Source organism: Coenobita brevimanus, chromosome 47 (assembly GCF_032717465.1).
Source record: "Coenobita brevimanus isolate Jiangsu-jjx chromosome 47, ASM3271746v2, whole genome shotgun sequence".
Classification (NCBI taxonomy): domain Eukaryota; kingdom Metazoa; phylum Arthropoda; class Malacostraca; order Decapoda; family Coenobitidae; genus Coenobita; species Coenobita brevimanus.
Window position 1 is genome coordinate 5,844,559 of NC_137000.1, and position 19,774 is coordinate 5,864,332.

Here is a 19,774-nt window from a genome sequence, read left to right on the forward strand (position 1 = left end):
ACACTACCCAAGTACTTGAATGCACTCACATTCTCCATATCCTCACCATCCAACCTCACTGCACACTCTGTGACTTCATTCCTCTCAAACACCATAACTTTACTTTTGTTTACATTAACTTTCAGATTCCTCCTCCTACTCACTGTCCCAAATTCATTCACCAAACCTTGCAACTCCCATTCATCTTCACTCAACAGTACTGTATCATCAGCAAACAGCAACACCGGAAGCTTCCAAATCTCACCCTCATTCATTAGAGCCACCCCCACATCCACTGCCCTACCCTTCACCTCCTTTACAACCCCATCCATGTATATATTAAACAGCCATGGAGACATCACACAACCCTGTTTCAGTCCCACACTGAGATCAAAGAACTCACTCAGCTCACCATCCACTCGCACCGTAACCCTAGCTCCCTCGTACATACTCTTCACAGCACTCAACAATTTCCCCTACATTCCATATATTCTTAATACCTTCCACATACCTTGCCTATCTATTCTGTCATAAGCTTTCTCCATGTCCATGAAGGCAGCATACACTTTCCTTCCCTTCTCTAGATACTTCCCCACTAAACACCTTAGAACAAATATCCTTTCCCCTTCTGCATTCCTTATACCATACGCACATCCCCCACGTATTCCTTCGTAACCTTGTACCGCTTCACCTACGTGACCATTTAAGCTCCCTCCCAAAACCACTACCTCATCATCCCGCATACCACCTACTACACATATTAAATCATGCCAAAATCTATTTTTCTCTGCTTCATCCAATCCTGCCTGTGGAGCATATGCCAATATAATTGCAGTTATCTTTCTACTGAACTGAATTTTCACTACCAATATCCTATTGCTTACTCTCATAACATTCATAAGATATTCCACCCATTTCCCTGCAACCATCACACCAACACCCCCATATCTGTCTGTCCCCCCCTGCCAAAACAACCTATAGAAACAGTCCTTCCCAATAATCTTTCAGGTTGATCCACTTCTGTACCAGACTTCCTGTAATGATGACAAAATACAAGAATAAGTTTCAAAGCAAGCCTGAGGACAGTAAATTGCCCAAGGGGATGAAGGTGGGTTCATGGAATGTGGGAAGTTTGAGGGGAAGAGCGGGGGAAGTCGTCGAGGCAATCAGTAGGAGGTGGGTGGATGTGGCATGTTTGCAGGAAGTCTGGTACAGAAGTGGATCAACCAGAAAGATTATTGGGAAGGACTGTTTCTATAGGTTGTTTTGGCAGGGGGGGGACAGACATATGGGGGTGTTGGTGTGATGGTTGCAGGGAAATGGGTGGAATATCTTATGAATGTTATGAGAGTAAGCAATAGGATATTGGTAGTGAAAATTCAGTTCAGTAGAAAGATAACTGCAATTATATCGGCATAAGCTCCACAGGCAGGATTGGATGACGCAGAAAAAGACAGATTTTGGCATGATTTAATACGTGTAGTAGGTGGTATGCGGGATGAAGAGGTAGTGGTTTTGGGAGGGAGCTTAAATGGTCACGTAGGTGAAGCGGTACAAGGTTACGAAGGAATACGTGGGGGATGTGCGTATGGTATAAGGAATGCAGAAGGGGAAAGGATACTCGAGTTTGGGGAGGCAACGGACATGACTGTGTGCAACACACGTTTTAGGAAGAGAGAGAGTAGGGTATGAGTCTGGGGGAAACAGAAGTCAGATAGATTATTTTCTGGTTAGGAGGGGTGATAGGAGGTTAGTGAGGGATGTTAAAGTTATAGGAAGTGAGGAGAGTGTGCAGCAGCACAAACTATTGATTTGTGATATGGTGCTTAAAGAACAAGTGATGAAAAAGAGGACTTACGTACCTAGGAGGAAAATATGGAAGCTGGAAAAACGAGTAGTAAGGGATGCCTTCTATTGTGAGATGAGGAGAGTGGTGGCTGAACAGGGAGCCGTAGACATAGGCATAAATGAATAGTACAGAGCCCTCAAGAACAATCTCTTGAGAGTTACTGACGCAATATGCGGTTGGACAAGAGGCCTACCAAGACATAAAGTAACTTGGTGGTGGGATGAGGGTGTAGAAGTTGCAGTTAAGGAGAAAAGAAGGCTTTTCCAGGAATGGAAGAAGGGTGGTAGCAAGGAGGAATACTTGGCTGCCAAGCGTAGGGCTAGAAGAGAGGTATACAGGGCGAAGTCTGAGTCACATAGACTTTACTTGATAAACTAAATCATGGGGAAAGGAAAAATATGATAGTTAAGGTGGCAAATCAGATGAAGAGGGATAATCGGGATATTATAGGTGTGCAGTGTGTGAAGAATGATGAAGGAAGGGTAGTGGTGAACAGTGAGGATATTAAAGATGCATGAAGAAACTATTATAGCCAGTTGTTGAATGAGGAGTTTGACTGGGACAGGGAAGGTTTGGAGCCACCAGATCCAGTGTTTGGCCCTTGGCCTTTGATTGATGCTGCTACTGTGAGTGAGGTAATAGGCAGGATGGAGGTGGGGAAGGCAGCAGGTGTGTCTGGGTTGACTGCCGAAATGTTGAAGGCCTCAGGAGATACAGGGGCGAGGTTAGTCACTCACCTGCTAAATATGATTATTTATGAGTGTGTTGCCCCAAATGATTGGCTGAAGAGTGTAATTGTAAATGTGTATAAAGGGAAGGGTGATGCTCTGGAAGGAGGAAATTACAGAGGTATAAAGTTTTTAGATCAGATAATGAAGGTAATGGAGAGTGTTTCAGAAAGTATGATTAGAGAAAGAGTGAATATTGATGAGATGCAGTTTGGGTTTATGCCAGGTAGGGGGACCACTGATGCCATATTCATTGTTCGACAGCTTCAGGAAAAATATATTGGTAAGAAAAGGGATCCGTATTTAGTTTTTGTTGATTTGGAAAAGGCCTTTAACAGAGTCCCTAGAGAGGTGGTGAAGTGGGCAATGAGAAAGCTTGGCTTGGAGGAGTGGCTGGTTAGGGTGGTTATGGCTATGTATGTGGGTGCTCGCACCAAGATAAGAGTGAATGGAGATTTGAGTGATGAGTTTTCCGTGAATGTTGGTGTGCATCAGGGGTCAGTTTTGAGTCCAATTTTGTTTATCATGGTAACTGAAGCCCTCTCATGTGACTTCAGAAATGGACTCCCATGGAAGATGTATGCTTATGATTTGGTGTTGATTGCAGAGAACGAAAGGGAGACGAAGGAAAGATTTAGGAAATGGAGAGATGGTAAGGGGCACAAGGACTTAAGGGTAAATGCAGATAAAACAAAAATGATGATATCTAGGGTTGGTGGCGGTACTATCAAAAACGAGGGAGAGTGGCCATGTGCAGTTTGCCACAAGGGCGTGGGAAGTAATTCCATCTTGTGTGGTGCTCGTGATAAATGGGTGCACAAGAGATGTAGTGGTATCAGAGGTAGACTGCGAGATAATGCTGATTTTATGTGTACAGCGTGTCAGAGACAGCAGGTGGAGATTGTCAGGCATGAAAGGATTGAACTTGGTGAATCTCTTGAGTGTGTGGAAGAGTTTTGTTACTTGGGAGACATGTTGTGTGCTGGAGCTAGCTCTGTGGCTAGGGTGAGGAGTGGTTGCCTCTCCTGACACTGAGAGGACTCTCCCTACGTGCTAAATGGTCTTTGTATGCAGCATGTGTTAGGAGTGTAATGCTGTATGGTAGTGGGACCTGGGCAGTAAAGGAGGAGGATAATCGCAGGCTCAGACGTACAGAAATGACAATGATTAGGTGGATGTGTAGTGCATCCCTACGTGCAAGGTCTGGGGGGGGCTGGGTTTAAGATGGAAGAGTTGAGAAGTAGGATGGGACTAGAGTGTATTGGTGTTGTCATGAGGAGAGGTAGATTGGGATGGTTTGGGCATGTGATGAGGATGGAGGATGATAATTGGGTGAGGAAGGTGAGAAGTGTTAACATTGGTGGTGAGGTTATGAGGGGTAGACCGAGAAAGACATGGGACGAGGTCATTAAGTGTGATCTCAGGGTTCAGGGACTGAACAGGGAGGCTGCAATAGATCGTGCAGCATGGAGAGCCGCCATTAGGTGACCAAGGCTGAAGCATGCAAGCATGTTGGAGACTTTAAAAACGAAAAAAACGAAACGGCTCAATCCAATTGGAGCGAAATAATTACCCACTAAACCACCAGGTGCCAAAATTTGGTTATATGGTTACCATCCAGTGTAGTAAATTGTTTCCTAGTGTACAGGAACCATTTGGCTTGTCACTCAGTGTAAAGTCACCCACAGACAGAAGGAAGAGGAAAAAATGAAGGAATGAAAGACAGAAGAGGGAGTGTAAAGTTACCCATAGGCAGGACAAGGAAAGAATGAAGGAAAGGAAGACAGAAGAGGATGGAAGGAAAGAAGGATGGAGGAGAGGAAAGGGCAGACACCCGACAGCAGCACTACATTGAGTGAGTGGATGGTTAGTGCCCCCACAAGGGTACTGTGGTACCCTTGTATATAATGTATTCACTAATTTATATAAATTTCTGATTCAGGTATAGTACTGTATTGATTACAGAATTGTACAGTATTATACAGTATACATTTCTTTCTCCAAACAAGTATGTAATATTGTAAGTGGTGATGCTACTGATCAAAAATACATATGAGGTACTGAGTGGGTAGGCTTTTTGATTATTCAGCAAATTCAATTTCTTGGCATCGGCCCAGTCCCACAGATGCCGAATAATTGGACTTTTACTGTATTAACAAATTATAAAGATTCTGTTTACAGGGAATACACAGAACTAGGATAGTATGGTACTGGTATATAAACAACATCTGCATTAGTATACAAAACCAAAAATAAAAGTTTAGCACCAGTAATCCGACTACACTCGTCAACAAATTGCATATAATAGTAATATGGTTCATTCTAACAAAGCTGCTCCATATACCTACCTTGGCAGCTCGTTGGAGTTTTTCCTTTGAATCTTTCTTCATCTGTTCCATGTCTGTTATCTTATCCTTAATTTCTGGCAAAAGTTCATTCAGCTCATCAATTTCCCCTTGCTCAGTGTAGAATGGGTCTGGCCTCTCTGCAGCTGTAAAAATATACAAGGTTATGTATAATCAATTACAATATTACAACCAGCAATTGATGAAATGCAGTTTGGGTTTATGCCAGTCAGGGGGACCACTGATGCCATATGCATTGTTTGACAGCTTCAGGAAAAAAATATTGGGATGAAAAGGGATCTGTATTTTGCTTCTGTTGATTTGGAAAAGGTCATTGACAGAGTCCCTAGAGAGGTGGTGAAGTGAGCAATGAGAAAGCTTGGGTTGGAGGAGTGGCTGGTTAGGGTGGTTATGGCCATGTATGTGGGTGCATGCACCCAGGTACAGCTACCGCAAATTGACTTAGGACCTACCCCCACAAAGTATTAAAAAACACAGAAATCATAGTATATCACAATGTTTGTTCATGAAATGGCATTCATTAATGTGAAATCATGTTTCCCTTGTTTTTCAGGACCAGTTAGATGCGTTTTGGCACAGAATTGCTTAGATCTCTAAAGTAATCTAAGGACATTTCTTTGCACCAAACATTTGTCAGTTCAGTCTTGAGGTTGTCTAGACTGGATGTCTTCTTCTCTGTCATGATTTTCTTCATCTTTGCCCAGCAGTTTTCTATTGGATTTAGATCCGGACTATTGCCAGAGCAGTCGAGGACCTCAATCCAATTATCCTGAAGCCATTTTGTCACCTTTCTTGACTTGTGACGGAGCTGAATTGTGCATGAAAAGTCGCACCCATGAATAGCACGTTTAACAAATGATCTTTCAGAATTTGAATGAACTGGCCACCATTCATCATCAAGTTCTTAGGAAGAAAGTAGAGGCCACCTCTTTCCATTTCAGCTGAGAAACACCCCCATACCATTACTAATTGTGGGTGCTTAACAGTCGACACCATGTAAGTAGGGTCATATCGACTACAGGAGGCAGGGCGACGAACCTTGGCAGAATGCACCGGGAACACTTGAAATGTGCTTTCATCAGAAAACATAACTTTTCTCTATCATCCGATGTCCAGTGCACATACTTCTTGGCAAACTGAATGCGCTGCTTCTTCATGCAGTCAGTGAGAAGCATTTTTTTGGCAGTGGCGCAGCTTGGCAAACCCAGCTCCTTCTGCAAGCAGTGTTGGATAGTTTGAATTGAGACGTCTTGTAACAGCTGGGGATGCATTCTCTTCAATTTTGCTGCTGTCAGTCGAGGATTCTTGATTACTCCCCTCTTCAGAAGCGTATCTGTACCTCTGGAAGTCGTCCTCTGCTTTCCACCGCCATGCTTGTGCATCAGGTGGCAGGCCGCGCGCTGCTGCAAGAATCTTCATGACAACTGACTTTGTGCGTCCAGTACATTCACAAATCGTGTTGATAGGGACATTATCCTGCCTCCACGCAATGATACGGACCCTTTCATCCCTTCAGCAGTACTTCCAGGCATGACAACTCGACTCTAGGAAAATTACAGGGCAAACAGTAATGCATATGAAAAAAGAGAGGTGCAAACTCAGAGCAACGGGAACATATACTGTACAGTACTCCAACTCTTGCTTCCGGGAAAGCATTGATGTGCTGAGTGTTTCACCACCTCCCGCCAACACCAGAGGAGTTGTCATTTACTTCTTGTCCAAAAAATTCACTTGGTAGAGGTGGAAACACAAAGCAAAGACAGACAACTCTCCCATAGCAATTCTGTGTGTAGGTCCTAAGTCAATTTGCGGTGGGTGTAAGAGTGAATGGAGATTTGAGTGATAAGTTTTCCATGAATGTTGGTGTGCATCAAGGGTCAGTTTTGAGTCTCATGTTGTTTATCATGGTGCTTGAAGCCCTCTCATGAGACTTCAGAAACGGATTCCCGTGGGAGATGATGTATGCTAATGATTTGGTGCCGATTGCAGAGAATGAAAGGGAGGCGGAGGAAAGATTTAGGAAGAGATGGTATGGGACACAAGGTCTTGAGGGTAAATGCAGATAAAACAAAAGTGATGATATCTAGGGTTGGTGGAGGTACAAAGAAGAGGGAGAGTGGCCATGTGCAGTTTGCCACAAGGGCATGGGAAGTAATTCCATCTTGTGCAGTGTTTGTGATAAATGGGTGCACTGGAGATGTAGTGGTATTAGAGGTAGACTGTGAGAAAATGCTGATGTTATGTGTCCAGCATGTAAGGGAGAGCAGGTGGAGATTGTCAGGCGTGAAAGGACTGAACTTGCTGGTGAGTCTCTTTAGTGTGTGGAAGAGTTTTTTTATTTGGGAGATATGTTATGTGTTGGAGGTGGGGCTGGACCTAGCTCTGTGGCTAGGATGAGAAGTGGTTGGAAGAAGTTCAGGGACCTGACAGTGCTGTTGCCTCTCCTGACATTGTGAGGGCTCTCCCTATGTGCTAAGGGGTCTTTGTGTGCATTATGTGTTAGAAGTGCGATGCTGTATGGTAGTGAGACCTGGGCAGTAAAGGAAGAGGATATTCACAGGCTCAAATGTACAGAAATGACAATGATAAGGTGGATGTGCAGTGCATCCCTGCGTGCAAGGCCTTGGGGGGCTAGGTTTACGATGGAAGAGTTGAGAGGTAGGATGGGACTGAAGTGTATTGGTGTTGTGATGAGGAGAGGTAGATTGAGATGGTCTGGGCATGTGGAGAGGATGGGGAATATCTGGGTGCAGAAGGTGAGATGTGTTAATACTGGGGGTGGGGATGCGAGGGGCAGACTGAGAAAGACGTGGGATGAGGTCATGAAGTGTGACCTCAGGGTTAAGGGAGTGAACAGGGAGGCTGCCATGGATCGTGCAGCATGGACAGCCGCCATTAGGTGACCAAGACCAACGTATGCAAGCATGTCGGAGCCTTCAAAAACGAAATGAAACAAAATGAACTCCAAAACCATGGTTGCATAGTGGGCACTGCATTCTGCTCCCACTCTGCAGTACTCGAGTATGGGTTTGAATCTATCTGTGATGGACACGAATTGGGTGCTGATATGTCCTTCATATGCTAGTATACTGTACACACACCCTGCTGGTTCTTTCCCATGACAGTATACCAACTGGCACTGACAAAAACATGCAACGCTACATGTACTTTCATATACATAACTCTCACTACAGACAAGCGAAAAGGCAAATTCTATCACCAGACCTCTGTGAGTAATGCCCAGTCCTGCAGTACGCCTTATTAAGGACGGATACAGTTACTAATCAAAAGACTGTACAGTATCAGCTTAAATTTCAGTACAGTAATACAAAATGAATCCACTAAACCTTATGTCTTAAGCTGGATGAGATTATGGTGGGAGGAAGAACAAAACAGCAAGTTGTAAGAGTTAAATGGACTTCATTTTGAAGTCTTTTGTGAAGTGAATAAAACTATCTGGTTGTTTCATTTTGTTCATAAAGGCTTCAACATGCTTGCATGCATTGGCTTTGGCTGTATTAGGAACAATATAGAAAAGCCATCAAAATCAAGGGGTTCTATTGTATATACTCAAACATTTCTTAGCATCCAATCTAAACTAACCATCTTTTGTCCTTTGATCTTCTGTCCATGACTCTTTCTCCTTCTTCCTCTCATTAAGATTCTTTATCCTCAGTTTAATGACCTTGATTGCTGCTCCAAAGCTTTCAATAGCATTGTCAAAGTCATCAGAAAAAGAATGTGCCACACCCAGCTGATAGTGAGTCTCTGCTATACATCTGTCATCTTCCTTCAAAATTTTCATCTGAAATATAAGACATTATTAGATAATCCACAGACAAAATTAGTTTCACTTTAATTTAGCCTAACACTTCCATGCCTCCATCCATCCATCATCCAATCCTATGTTGCCTCATGAGAAGCGTAGAAGCCCAGGGCTAGGCAAGTTGGTCCTGACATTTAAGATGAAAGTGACCAGCCTCACTCATCCCTGAGTGGCATTATGTGAACAATAAACCCCAACTACCCCTTGGATATAAACCTACATAGGCTCAATCTGACTGAAGCACCTTAATTACCCACTAAACCACCAGGTGCCATAATATGGTTATATGGTTACCACCCAGCATAGTAAATGGTTTCCTGGTGTACAGGAAATGATTTGGCTTTGTCACAGTGTAGTCACCCATGGGCTAAAGGAAGAGGAAAGAATGAAGGAAAAAAAAGACAGAAGAGAGAGTGTAAAGTCACTCACAGGCAGAAGGAAGAGGAAAGAATGAAGGAAAGAAAGACAGAGGAGGAAGGAAGGTAGAGAGGAAGGGCAGACACCCAAAACTGCACTACATCGAGTGAGTGGATGGAGGGCACCCCTACCTACCACTATCTTGAATGCAACGATTAACACTAATCATTGCAGATTAACACTAAATTATGGAGTCGTGAACCAAAGTTGTAAAAACCGATTAACACAAAATTATGGAGTCATGAAGTGCTATGGAAAGGATGTAGAAATGTACTGTTGCCTTTCTGCCATTATGCTGCACAAAATAGGTGTAAAAGAACAAAAGTCAGGGCCATGCTGCAGTGAATGACCTTTAATTTCAGTTGCAAGCAACTCTGACAATGTTCATGAAAATTTTCACCAGCTGTATCTTGCCAAATCTATCCACCACCAAAATCTTCCTTCCTCTCTCCCTATGCATCTATTCCTCCCTCCTTCCATACATCAATTTCTCTCCCTCCCTCCTCACATCAATTCTTCTCCCTCCCTCCCTCCACACACCTATTTTTCTCACTTTCTCCATATATCTATTTCTCTCACTCCCTCCATACATCTGTTTCTCTCTCCCCCTTCACTCATATATTTCTCCTACTCCCTCCATAATTCCCCTCCATCCATCTATTCCTCTCCCTCTCCTTCCCTCCCTCCCTTCCCCCCCCCTTCCCTCCCTCCCTCTCCCTCCATCCAACCATTTATATCACTCACTCTATCCTCTACTCATCCATCCCTTTCACGCGTTTGTAAAATACAGTGTTGAGTGTTGGGGGAGGGGGGGGGGGGATAAGAGTGTATATATGGAACATATGCATTCTGATAATGAAGTTGCATCAATTATCCTTCCTTACCTACTTTCTACTTATGCAAAGTACGATGCAAATTACAAGTAACTATCCTTCAGTCAATTGTGCCACTTAAGTGACAACAGATAAAGAATCAAGGTGCAAATATCAGCTTTTACCATATGACACTACTAATCACTTCACACTTCTAAAATGACCATACTTAAACTAATGAACCAAACCTGAATTGCAAGGCACTGTCTGAAGTCTTCAATTCCTTGAGCATAGTTCTCACTCTCCAAGCCCACCTCCCCAAGCTTGAGGTACACCTGGGCAACTTTCTTATTCATCTCAGGATTAGTTTCTGCCTGTCTAAAATAAACATAAATGAATCAATAAATATGCAGGTAATGGGTTTCTAGTACTATGTTAAAAATTTTTATTTCCCCAACCTTTCCAAATAAACCAATATTCCAAAATAACTGATTAATCACTGCATCAGGATCACAATAGTGAATGATCTTGATATAACACTTACTTTTGGAAGATAACTTTAGCCAGCTCCAACATCTCCCAAGACAGCTGTAAGTTTGATACCTCTTCCTCATCCTCTTCTGTTTTTTCTCCTGCATGAATAATTTCTCGCTTAACTTAGTGAGAAATCTAAGTATCTAAAACTACAAAAGCTCTACAATAAAATCAGTCAAAAAGTTGTTGTTGATCAACTCCAGTCTGTCTGGCCTAGCAGACCCATCACCTGCACGCAAGCAACCACCTCTGTGCAGTGAACCAATGTCCCTTTGTGACTGACAATGCCTCACCACAGCAAAGCAAAGGGAACAGTGTAGAGGTTTAGTTCCTGGAAGGATGCTGCACTTTTCCCTCCACCCAGTTAACAAGGGCACCGTAGCAGGCTCCACATCATCCAATAATTTGGTTATATTGTTACCACCAGCTTTGTATGTGGTTTCCTGGGTTACAGGAAACCATTAGGCTTATCACACAGTGTAGAGCTCTCTGAAGTGGAAAGACAACTAATAAATGTGACTGAAACAAAATGGAGAAGTAGACATAGGGGAGGACAGATACAGATAGATCGAGAAAGAAGGAAAAAGTAGGCACCCTACATCAAGTGAGTGGATGATGATGATCACCACCTACCACCAGCCAATTAGCAAATAACGAAAGGCCAAACACTCTCCTCCAATCTTTTAATGTGACATTCACCTAATGTAGACATTTTCTATCAGTGTCAACTGCTTTATTCATGACCAAATGTTTTACCTTACACACATTAGTTTAAACTAGTTTTCTGGCAATTACAGAGGGGAAGATTTCAGCAATATAGTGGGCTTCACTGCTCCAAGTGCCTGCAAGTGTACTAAAAGGACGTCAAATATCATCAGTTTTTCGGTGAAGCTAATGAGCATGCTGCTCCCAACTCTGCACCAACTCCTGCCACAACCACAGCCCTGGACACGGAATGAAGACCTGCACTGATACTAAATTTGGTGTCATCCACTGACTTAAGGCATTTGCAGATATGTGAACTACAAACCATGATTTGAAAACCATATTGGAACAAGTGGGGAGCTTAACCCGCCGCGTCCCGGAGACGTGAATTCACATCCTCACATGATGTGCACTCATATCCCGGAGACGTGAATTAACGCAGCAACATTGCAAGGTCCCTAATTTGCACAATTTTCAATTTTTGCGAGTGATTTCGCGAGTGATTTTTGGCACGTATACAAGGGACACCTTCCTCTATTCCTCTACAAGATGCCAAGCAGGGACAATGCCTTACACCGCATAACCTCTCCCTCCCCCCCTGCACGCCATTGTCTCGGCAATTCACCTGTTACCAGTGACCTGGCCAATAAAGACATTCAGGGCCAGAGTGATTCCCCAACTGATGACAATGTGGAGGACAAAGTTTACATAGCATTAGAGGAAGAAACAGTCAGAAATGATGATCAGGTAATGTGGGAAAAAAAGGTCATGAATGGTGATGAGTTAGTGAGTGAAACAATGCTTATAATGCCTATATTACTGTTTGAAAACCAATATACTCTTGTACTACATATAAATTCATACCAAGTAAATAAATAAATACTGTTTATGAGTGGATAAAATAGTTACCCTCCCATAGAACTCGTTTTCTTTGGTGCCAGCCTGTTAGAAAACCCAGTCAGGTAAGGAGGTACTCGTACCTAGATCGAGTATTTTAAACCTCAGGTGAGCGATTTCTCTATGAATTTTCGACGTTTCTCACCAAAAGCAAATGTTTGAGAAAAAAAAAAAATAAAAAAAAAAAAAAAAAAAAAAAAAAAAAAGGGGGGGGGGGGGGCAAACATGTCGGGACTGGGGCGTACCACTGCCCAGAAAACGTCGGGATGGGGTGGGTTAATGCACACCAACACCTCAACATTCATGGGGGGATATAATCCCTAAACCCTCAGGAATGTAGAATTTAAAGAACTTGTTTGCTCTCCACATCTTATTTTCATACTCATCAAACCCTAGACAGCAGTTGCAGAGTATGGGCCTTTCAATCTTATCCCCCCTTATGTGTACTGTTGAGAAATATGGATGGTGGGGTAAAGAAATAATGTCAAAATTTTGAGATGGGTTACCAGCAACAATCAGACACTTCACCAGATTGCTTCAGAAATGCGACACTAGGTTCACTTCCGTTGCCCAGTTCTGATGTGGGGTAGGCTATGAAAATGTAGCCAGTGCTTAAGTTCTTCAAATTACTCAGCTGGCATGATATTCTACAAAGAAATTACACTGTGGGAGCCTTTTGATCATACATAAGTGTCATTTTGTAAACTCAGCTTTTGTCAGTTTACTCATCTCTGTAAGCATAACAGAGACAAAACCTAGGCAATTTTACTAGAGCCATCCACAAAGCAAGATAACAGTGATTAAAATATTTTTCATTCATTAATATCTACACAAGAAAATAGATATGAAGCTGCAGATTTGGCAGCATCTTTCAATATGCTGCCCTGTCTGACGAATGACTGTTCAAAACAATACCTGGGCCTGTTGGACGTCTGGATGACCTTAGTGGCCTAATTTTAACATGACGGAATTTGTGTGAGCAGTTGCTGATTGCAAACTGGACTCTACAAAAAGCACCAAAAGCTACCCGTATATGGCTAATTTGAAGGGATGGGCAAGATTCCTTACTCCTCCTTGTACTCTGCAGTGGTTATGATGTCATAATGTGCTGCTGTTTGTTTTGATTAACATGAAGGACTCAATAACTAAGCAATCGTTAAGTACGTTATTTTCAGTGGAACAGCTTACTTCGTTAAAGCATGCTAAACCACACACATCAGAAGTCCTGAAGGTAATCTCTTTTTACTAACTGCACATGATTTATTCAAATATATGTAAACAGACAACACACTAATTCAGTCCCCAAGCTAAGATAGACTAAGATTCTCTGAAAGCCTGGTTATTCTTTTTTTACAGATACAGTATGTATAGGCATTTGACTGAATAAGAAAAAACAAAAATCTACAAAGAGCAACATTATTACTGTAACTTAATATTACATAATATTTCACAGGTCTTCAAAACCCCGCAAAAATATTTAATTGAGGCTGGGCAACGCCAGACTATCTGGTGGCATACCTCTGAAATAGGGTCTGGTGAAGTGACTAAGAACAGATGGAGTGGGTTTAAGTTGGATAAATGAAAATAATATAATGAAAGGAGATGCAATACTGTACATAGCAGATAAAACAAAATATACTGAGGTAGCAGGGATATAATGAGTGGAAAACTTTCTATGTGGGTAAATAATCATAGCATTCTTCACTTCCTAGCAAAAATGGTTAAGAACAAGAGTTATGTGCATGAACAGAGCTACTTAGAACTTCAGACACCCCTATGGAAAGCTTCCACAAGGGAAGATGGGAGTAAGTCTGAATTAACAGTCGCAGTATATAATTTACCTTCTCCTTCACCTGGACTCTCGCTTTCCTCATTATTTCCATCTTCATCCTGTGATTCACCTTCCTGGGAGTCTTCCTCGCCTTCATCACCTTCACCACCACCTTCACCTTCATCACCATCTTCATCTTCTGTACTACCCTCTTCTGCAATAAATCACATTCATTAGCCATATATCAGTACAGTACTAAACCAATGCTACTTATAATTCATCATACTGGAACTGGAGGTAAATAGATTTAATACAGCAGGTGTTGAAAAAGGTGCATTAGTGGGCTATCTAAACTTTAAACACCAATACCACATCAAAATGTAATCTACTTAATCCTCCAACTACAACAGGGTACAGGTATTTCCCACCACCATTACCACTACCACTCCTTAAAAAAAATCATCCGGACCTCCTTTCTCACTCCAGGGTGGGAAATAATAATAAATACTGTAATAATAATAATAATAATAATAATAATAATAATAATAATAATAATAAATACTGTAATAATAATAATAATAATAAATACTGTAATAATAATAATAATAAAAATAATAATAATAATAATACATGGGGAAGGAACTGATAAACATCTCAAATAAAATGTTGAAGGGCATCATTTCATTGAGATTTTAAAGACTCCAAAGATCTTACATGTGTCAGCCTTGGTCGCCTAGTGGCAGCCCTCCATGCTGCTCGACCTCTTACAACCTCCCTATTCAGTCTCGTATCCCTAAAGTTACACACAGTGACCTTGTCCCAGGTCTTTTTCAGTCTACCTCTCGCAACCTTACCCCTAATGTTAACACTTTTCACTTTCTCAACCCAAATATCATCCCCTATCCTCTCCACATGCCCAAACCATCTAAATTTACCTCTCACCATCACAACATAAATACATTCCAATCCAATCTTACCTCTTTCATCATAAACCTAGTCCCCTCAGGGACCACACTCATCGATGCACTGTACATAAACCTAATCAGTCACTTCTGTGCATTTCAGCCTGTAAATATCCTCTTCCTTTACTGCCTATACTCAGTTTTTTTTATCGAGGCGAAGATGCACTTGACAGATTGATGATTATTGGCTGAATGCAACATTACTTCATAATCTAGCATTATTAATTGACAACAAATATCTGAGGGGGAAATTTGGATTAGTAAATATTTTTTGGACATGTTGCATTCAGCCAATCATCATCAACTTGTCAAGCGCATCTTCGCCTCAATAAAAAAAACGGAGAATAGGTCTCGCTAACATACAGAATTACTCTCCTAACACACGTCACATACAAAGATCCTTTAACATGGAGGGAGAGCCCTCTCAATGTCAGGAGAAGCAACAACTCAGCTTCCTGAACTTCTTCCACCCACTTCTCATTCTAGCCATAAAGCTCTAGCTCCAGCCCCACCTCCAGCACATAACATCTCCCAAACAGCAAAACTTCCACACACTCAAGACTCACCGGCAAGATCAATCCTTTCACGTTTGACAATCTCCACATGCTCTCCCCAATACATGAAATCAGCATTATCCCATAGTCTTTCTCTAATACTACTACATCTCTTAAGCACTCACTTGTCACAAATACTGCACAAGATGGAATTACTTCCCACGCCCTTGCGGCAAACAGCTCATGGCCACTCTCCCTCTTCACTGACAATACCGCCATAAACTCTAGATACCATCATCTTTGTTTTATCTGCATTTACTCTTAAGCCCTTGTGCCCTATACAATCTCTCCACTTCCTAAATCTTGCCTCCACCTCCTTTTCATTCTCTGCAATCAACATCAAATCATCAGCATACAACTTCTCCCATGGAAGTCCATTTCTAAAGTCGTGTGAGAGGAGTTCAAGCACCATGATGAAAAACAAGGGGTTCAAGACTGACCCCAGATGAACACCAACATTCAAGGAAAACTCATCACTCAAATCTCCATCCACTCTCATCTGGGTGTGAGCACCCACATACAAAGCCACAACCACTCTAACCAGCCACCCCTTGATCCCAAGCTTTCTCACTGCCCACTTCACCACCTCCCTAGGGACCATAAAAGGACTTTCCAAATCAACAAAAACAAGGTGCAGGGACTGTAAAAGGCCTTTCCAAATCAAGAAAAACAAGGTACAGATCCCTTCTCTTTTATATATGAGCATATTCTTTCTGAAGCAGCTGAACAATGAATATGGCATCAGTGGTACCTCTGCCTGGCATAAACCCAAACTGCATCTCATCAATATTCACTCTTTCTCTAACTGTATCTTAAATAACTCTCACCATTACCATCATTATCTGGTCCAAAAGCTTTATGCCTCCATAATTCCTCTTTCTAGGACATCATCCTTCCCCTTGTACACATTCACAATCACACTCTTCACCCAATCATCTGGGACAACACACATACAATCATGCGTATCAAATCAGTAACCAACCCCCACTCCTATATCTCCTGAGGCCTTCAGCATTTCAGCAGTCAACCCAGACATACCTGCCACATTGCCCACCTGCATCCTGCCTATTGCCCTGCTCACAACAACAGCATCAATCAAAGGCCAAGGGCCAAACACTGGATCTGTTGACTCCAAACCTTCCCTGTTCCAGTCAAATTCCTCATTCAGTAACTGGTTATAATGCTCTCTCCAGGCATCTTTAATATCCCCAATGTTAACCAATACCATTCCTTCATCAGTTTTAGCACACTGCTCACCTATGATATCTCTGCTTTCCCTCTTCAACTGATTTACCACCATAAATATCATATTCTTTCTTCCCACACTATTTAGGTTATCCAGAAAAACTCTCAGACTGAGATTTTGTCCTGTACAGTTACCTCTTTTTTTCGTCCTACGTTTAGCAGCCAAGTATTCCTCTTTGTTCCTAAAAGGTCTTCTTTTCTCCTTAACTGCAGCTTCTACACTCTCATCCCACCACCAAGTTACTTTATGTCTTAGAGGGGAAGGGGGGCCTTGTCCATCCACACACTGAATAAATGACTCTCAGTATATTGTTCTTAAGGGTTCTGTACTGTTCATTAACACTTCTGTCAACAGCTCCCTGTTTAGCCACCACTCTATTCATCTCACTACAGAAAGCATCCCTTACAGCTCAGTTTTTCAACTGCTCCTTTTCATTACCTGCTCCTTAAGCACCATGCCACATACCAATAACTTGTGTTCCTGCATAAACTCCTCACTCCCTATAGCTACTATAGCTAACTTTATTATCACTCACCAACCTCCTATCAGCCCTCCTGACCAGGAAATAGTCTACCTGGCTACTACTCCCCCTATCTCCAACCTAGTCCTATCTATCTATCTATTGCCAGACGCCTTAATCTCGCAAGGGGGGACCACAAACAAATCGCCTCCATGTTGCCCTGTCTCCCTCCATTTCATTGCCCTACTCCCAGCTCACCCCCCCCTCTCTCATATACCTCTCCACTCCATCTCTCCATCTCATCCATGGCCTCACCCTCCCTCTCCCCCCCCCCAGCTCTACCTCACTCACATACACTCTTCACATTAGTCTCTCACTCTCCATCCACTCTACATGGCCAAACCACCTCAAAGTGTTTCTCCTAACGCTTCCTATCACATCCACATCCATACTGCAACACTCCTTCACTTCGTCATTTGTCAGTCTGTCTCTCCGTATGATTCCACAGGCTCCTCTTAAATAACTCATTTCCACTGCTCTCACTCTCGACCTCTGACCCTCCAACATGGTCCAAGTTTCACTTCCATACGTTGGTGTTGGTATCACAATACTGTCATGTAGTAACTTTTTCACTTCCCTGTTTCTTATCACTGTTTTCAAGGAACCAGCAACCTTTCTTCCTTATTGTACCCTTTCAAGCACTTCACCCTCTAAACTTCCATCCTTACTCATGACACTACCCAAGTACTTAAATGCACACACAATTTCCATTTCCTCCACATCCTACCTCACTGTACATTCACCGACTCCACTTCTCTTGAGGACCATAACTTTACTCTTCCCTACATTCACCTTTAGATTCTGTTTCTTACACACACTCTCAAACTCATCCACCAAAGCCTTGCATATAATATATATATATATATATACAGTATATCTATCTATCTATTGCCAGACGCCTCAATCCCATACAGGGTGGCCACAAACAAATCACCTCCACGTCGCCTTATCCCCCGCCATTTCACTGTCCTGCTCCCAACTCACACCCCCCCCTCTCATATACCTCTCCACCCCATCCCTCCATCTCATCCTCGGCCTCCCCCTCCCCCTCCACCTCACTCACACACACTCTCCTCAACAGTCTCTCACCCTCCATCCTCCCCACATGCCCAAACCACCTCAGTGTGTTCCTCCTAACGCTTCCTATCACATCCACATCCACACCACAACGCTTCTTTATATCCTCATTTGTCAGCCTGTCTCTCCATGTGACTCCACAGGCTCCTTTTAAATAACTCATTTCCACTGCTCTCACTTTTGACTCGTGCCCTTCCAACAACGACCAAGCTTCACTTCCATACGTTAGAGTTGGTTTCACAATACTGTCATGTAGTAACTTTTTCACTTCCATGCTCACTTCCCTGTTTCTTATCACTGCTTTCAAGCAACCAGCAACCTTTCTTCCTTGTTGTACCCAGTCAAGCACTTCACCCTCCAACTTCCATCCATACACATCACACTACCCAAGTACTTAAACGTACTCACATTTTCCAATTCCTCACCATCCAACCTCGCTGTGCATTCACTGACTTCACCTCTCTCAAAGACCAACACTTTACTCTTCCCTACATTCACCTTTAGATTCCATTTCTTAAACACTCTCCCAAAATCATCCACCAAGCCTTGCAGCTCCCCTTTGTCTTCACTCAACAACATAGTATCATCTGCAAACACAGTACAGGGAGTGTCCAAACACTACCCTCTCTCACCAGGGCAACTCCAACATCCACTGCCCTATCTTGTACCTCATTATCCCATCCATGTACAGATTGAACAACCATGGAGACATGACACATCCCTGTTTCAACCTAACCTTCAAAGAAAAAAAATTCACTCAGTTCACCATCCACACGCACTGCAGCCTTAGCACCATCATACATACTCTTCACAGCATTCAACAACTTCCCATCTACTCCATATATTCTTAATACTTTCCACAATCCTTGTCTATCCACCCTGTCATATGCTTTCTCCAAATCCATGAAAGCCGCATACAACTTCTTCCCCTTCTCTAGAAACTTTTCCACTAAAGATCTAAGAATGAATATCTGATCTACACAACCTCTTCCCTTCCCAAAGCCTCCCTGTTCTTCAACTAATTCCTCTGTCCTTCCCCTAACTCTGTCAATACGTATCCTACCATACACTTTTCCTTTTACACTAAGCTAACAAATGCCCCTGTGATTACCACACACTTCTTTTTCCCCTTTCCCTTTGTACATGGGAAAAATTATACCTGACTTCCAATCCTCTGGGACTCTACCTTCCTTCCAGGCCAATCTGCACATCTTCCACATCCATTCTACAACTATCTCTCCCCCATGCTTCAGCATTTCACCACACACTCCATCAATTCATGGGGCTTTCCTCAATTTGACTTTCTTCATTGCTTCCACAACTTCTATCCTACTGATTTCTTCCTGTCTTCTCACCTCCCTCCTTCTCCCAGCCACTTATACTCGCATTACTTCCATTATCTATGTTCAACAATTCCTTAAAGTGTTCTCTCCATCTGCTCACTTTTTCTCCCTTCTCCACTAGCAATCTACCATTTTTATCTTTCACTCCCCTGCTAACTTCACTGCCACCCTGTCTTACTCTCTTCACC

At 42.6% G+C, this 19,774-nt stretch overlaps 1 protein-coding gene across 5 annotated transcripts in view; it reads right to left on the reverse strand.

Annotated features, from left to right (window-relative positions):
• The window catches only part of Nasp (Nuclear autoantigenic sperm protein), a 55,047-nt gene that overhangs the window by 12,603 nt on the left and 22,670 nt on the right, over positions 1–19,774 (reverse strand). For 4 of the 5 annotated variants that reach the window (XM_080271651.1, XM_080271650.1, XM_080271649.1 and 1 more), the window contains 5 exons: positions 13,955–14,098; positions 10,522–10,609; positions 10,226–10,355; positions 8,526–8,727; positions 4,905–5,047 (listed from right to left, as the gene is read on the reverse strand). In XM_080271651.1, the coding sequence (XP_080127777.1) occupies positions 4,905–5,047; positions 8,526–8,727; positions 10,226–10,355; positions 10,522–10,609; positions 13,955–14,098 (707 nt within the window). The remainder of the gene's footprint in view (positions 1–4,904; positions 5,048–8,525; positions 8,728–10,225; positions 10,356–10,521; positions 10,610–13,954; positions 14,099–19,774) is intronic. The other variant, XM_080271648.1, reaches the window with a different exon arrangement.